The following is a 2,500-nucleotide window of genomic DNA, read 5'->3' as shown; positions in this document are numbered from 1 at the left end:
TGTTTGCTGATTGGCGAAACACTGAGAGAACCGAGCTCGAGGCTTTTGCCAGACGATGTGCGGAGACAACATTTTTTGGGTGGAGTACATGGATGGCGTCGCCAGTCTAGCACTTTTGCATCCACGGAAAAAAAAGGGGCGGGGACTCAAGCCCCCCTAAGGCTCTAAGTGTGCATGTGCCTGTTCCTCAGCCACTGTATAGTCTACTTCAGTGCCGCAGTATACACATTTTCTTCATTAATAAATGCACAACACGACTCGCTATGCATATTTAAGTTCAGTTCAGTAAAACAATATTATGATTCACGATAACTGTTCTGAGAAATGGAAGTACAATTCAATAATACATATGGTAATGTTTTGAATAATACATACAGTTATTGTATATTTTAACAAATTTTGTGGAAAGGCTTGTTATACGTTCTGTACCTAGTCAACAGGTTATTATACAGTGCATATACACTTCTTGTCCCCTTCAGTTTTAATTCTTAATGTATGACTCATTGACATATAAACTAACTACACTGTCTGCATCAATGGTGTGACTGCTTTGTCAGTTGAGGGTCTTCAGTGATAATACCTTGTGCAGTATTGCAGAGAACTCTACTGTTGTGGTTATGAAAAGTGTTCAGGTGGTTTCTTGACATTCCGCCCTGTTAGCTGCAGGTGCGTAAGTCATTCTGGGAAAGTCACACTTTGCTCTTGATGTGTTTTCTCTCTGTGCCACTTACACACACACACACACACACACACACACACACACACACACACACACACACACACACACACACACACACACACACACACACACACACACACGGACACACACACACGGACACACACACACGGACACACACACACACACATGGACACATACACACAGGTGGAGCAGCCGCTGCGGTCCAAAAAGTGTGTGTGGCAGAAGCTTCTGTCGAAACAGCGCAAGCGTGCTGTGGTGGCCTGCTTTCGCATGGCTCCCCTCTACAACCTGCCCAGGTAAGACATTGATTCTCTTACCCTCTTAGTTAGCCAGGCTGTGCCCTCCTAGTGACGCACACTTTCAGCGTTGCAACTAGTCAGGTCAAGAGCAGGTAGGCCTACTTTCTGAGTTCCCGCAAATAGGGGAACTCCTCCCATTTTGTCGATAAGCAAGCAACCATAAGCAAACCAAGGGAGGCAGGTCAACCATGCCGTTTGGGAAATGTTTATTGTTATGCTCTTGGTCAGACGTCGATGATAATCAGGCTACCTCTTAGTATCCCTGGTGTCTCCTTCTTAGTGCTCCACACGTTCCTCCCCCCAAGTTGTTAACTTACCAAGGTAGCAAGCGAGGATATTGCTGCGCTCTAGATGTTTGGGGAAATCGGCATGTGCGTGGACCCAAAAAGAACTGTTGAGGGTGAGAGCATGTTCGAGTTTTGGAAAAGGACGCGCTCAACTTCTTGGAAAAACGAAAGTCTTTGGGTGCGCGATAAAAATGTATCAATTTAAGGAAGAAAAATCCGCACTCACAAACTTGATAGCCGAAACGTGTTTGCTTTTTGGACATGGTGGTAATATAAATAAATAATGAGACGCAGTTTGTAAGTGCGGATTTTTCTTCCTTGAGAGCATGTTCGCACAGTGAATAAGACACTACAGGCAAGGTGAAGCACAAGGAGTTTTTCTTTCTCTCAGAGCAGAGTAGAGCAGACGTTTCAGGTTTCTGCCATCATTAGTGCTCTCTGTGCTCACCTAAGCGGAGAGCAGAGAGAGCACTGATGATGGCAGAAAACTGAAACTCCTGCTCTACTCTTCCATGAAATGGCCATGGCATGTAGCCAGTAATTAATAAAGGCTTTTTAACTTTAGTAAGGAGTGCCTCAAATAGTGTTTTTTTTATCTTTTCATGGAAGTTTGGACGCCCAAGTTCTTTTTGATGAGCACCCTTTTTTACTAACTGGATACAGGACCCAGTGAAGCATTCCCTTTTCTCTTTTTTATTGCCTGCTCTACTCTGCTCTGAGAAAAATACAAACTCCTTATTGTCTTATTCAGTGTGCGGACATGCTCTCACCCCCAACTTACCGAGGTAGGACATTCTCTTTACCTTCATATTAACCTGTCCTCCAAGACATCCAATCTACCTACTGGTCCACCTTTCCAGGTACAATGATGTCCTTCCTCCATAGTAGCCAATACCCATGTAAAGTAGTGTTGACTATACTTGCTAATCATTTCACTAAAGCCTTTGGGCCCTCATTCTCGTTCTTTTCCACATCATTTTTACTGCCTTCTTCTTTTTCATCTTCTCCCCCTGTTCTTTACCTCAACTTTTATCCTCTCCCCTCCATCCTCCATTTGCCCCCCTCCTCCTCTCTCTCCTTCTTCTTTCCCTTCTCCTCCTTCTCCTCCTTCTCCTCCTCCACTTTCTTCTTCTTCTTCTTCTTCTTCTTCTTCTTCTTCTTCTTCTTCTTCTTCTTCTTCTTCTTCTTCTTCTTCTTCTTCTTCTTCTTCTTCT

The 2,500-nt window shown here is 44.0% G+C and overlaps 1 protein-coding gene across 1 annotated transcript in view; it reads left to right on the top strand.

Moving 5' to 3' along the window:
• Positions 1–2,500, top strand: part of LOC134435204 (ryanodine receptor 3-like) — a 414,716-nt gene that overhangs the window by 338,477 nt on the left and 73,739 nt on the right. Inside the window, exon 77 of the mRNA XM_063184070.1 lies at positions 884–996. Coding sequence (XP_063040140.1) covers positions 884–996 — 113 coding nt within the window. The remainder of the gene's footprint in view (positions 1–883; positions 997–2,500) is intronic.

Source organism: Engraulis encrasicolus, chromosome 19 (genome assembly GCF_034702125.1).
Source record: "Engraulis encrasicolus isolate BLACKSEA-1 chromosome 19, IST_EnEncr_1.0, whole genome shotgun sequence".
Taxonomy (NCBI): Eukaryota; Metazoa; Chordata; class Actinopteri; order Clupeiformes; family Engraulidae; genus Engraulis; species Engraulis encrasicolus.
The sequence above is the reverse complement of the archived record's forward strand: the minus strand, read 5'-3'. Positions and strand labels throughout refer to the sequence as shown.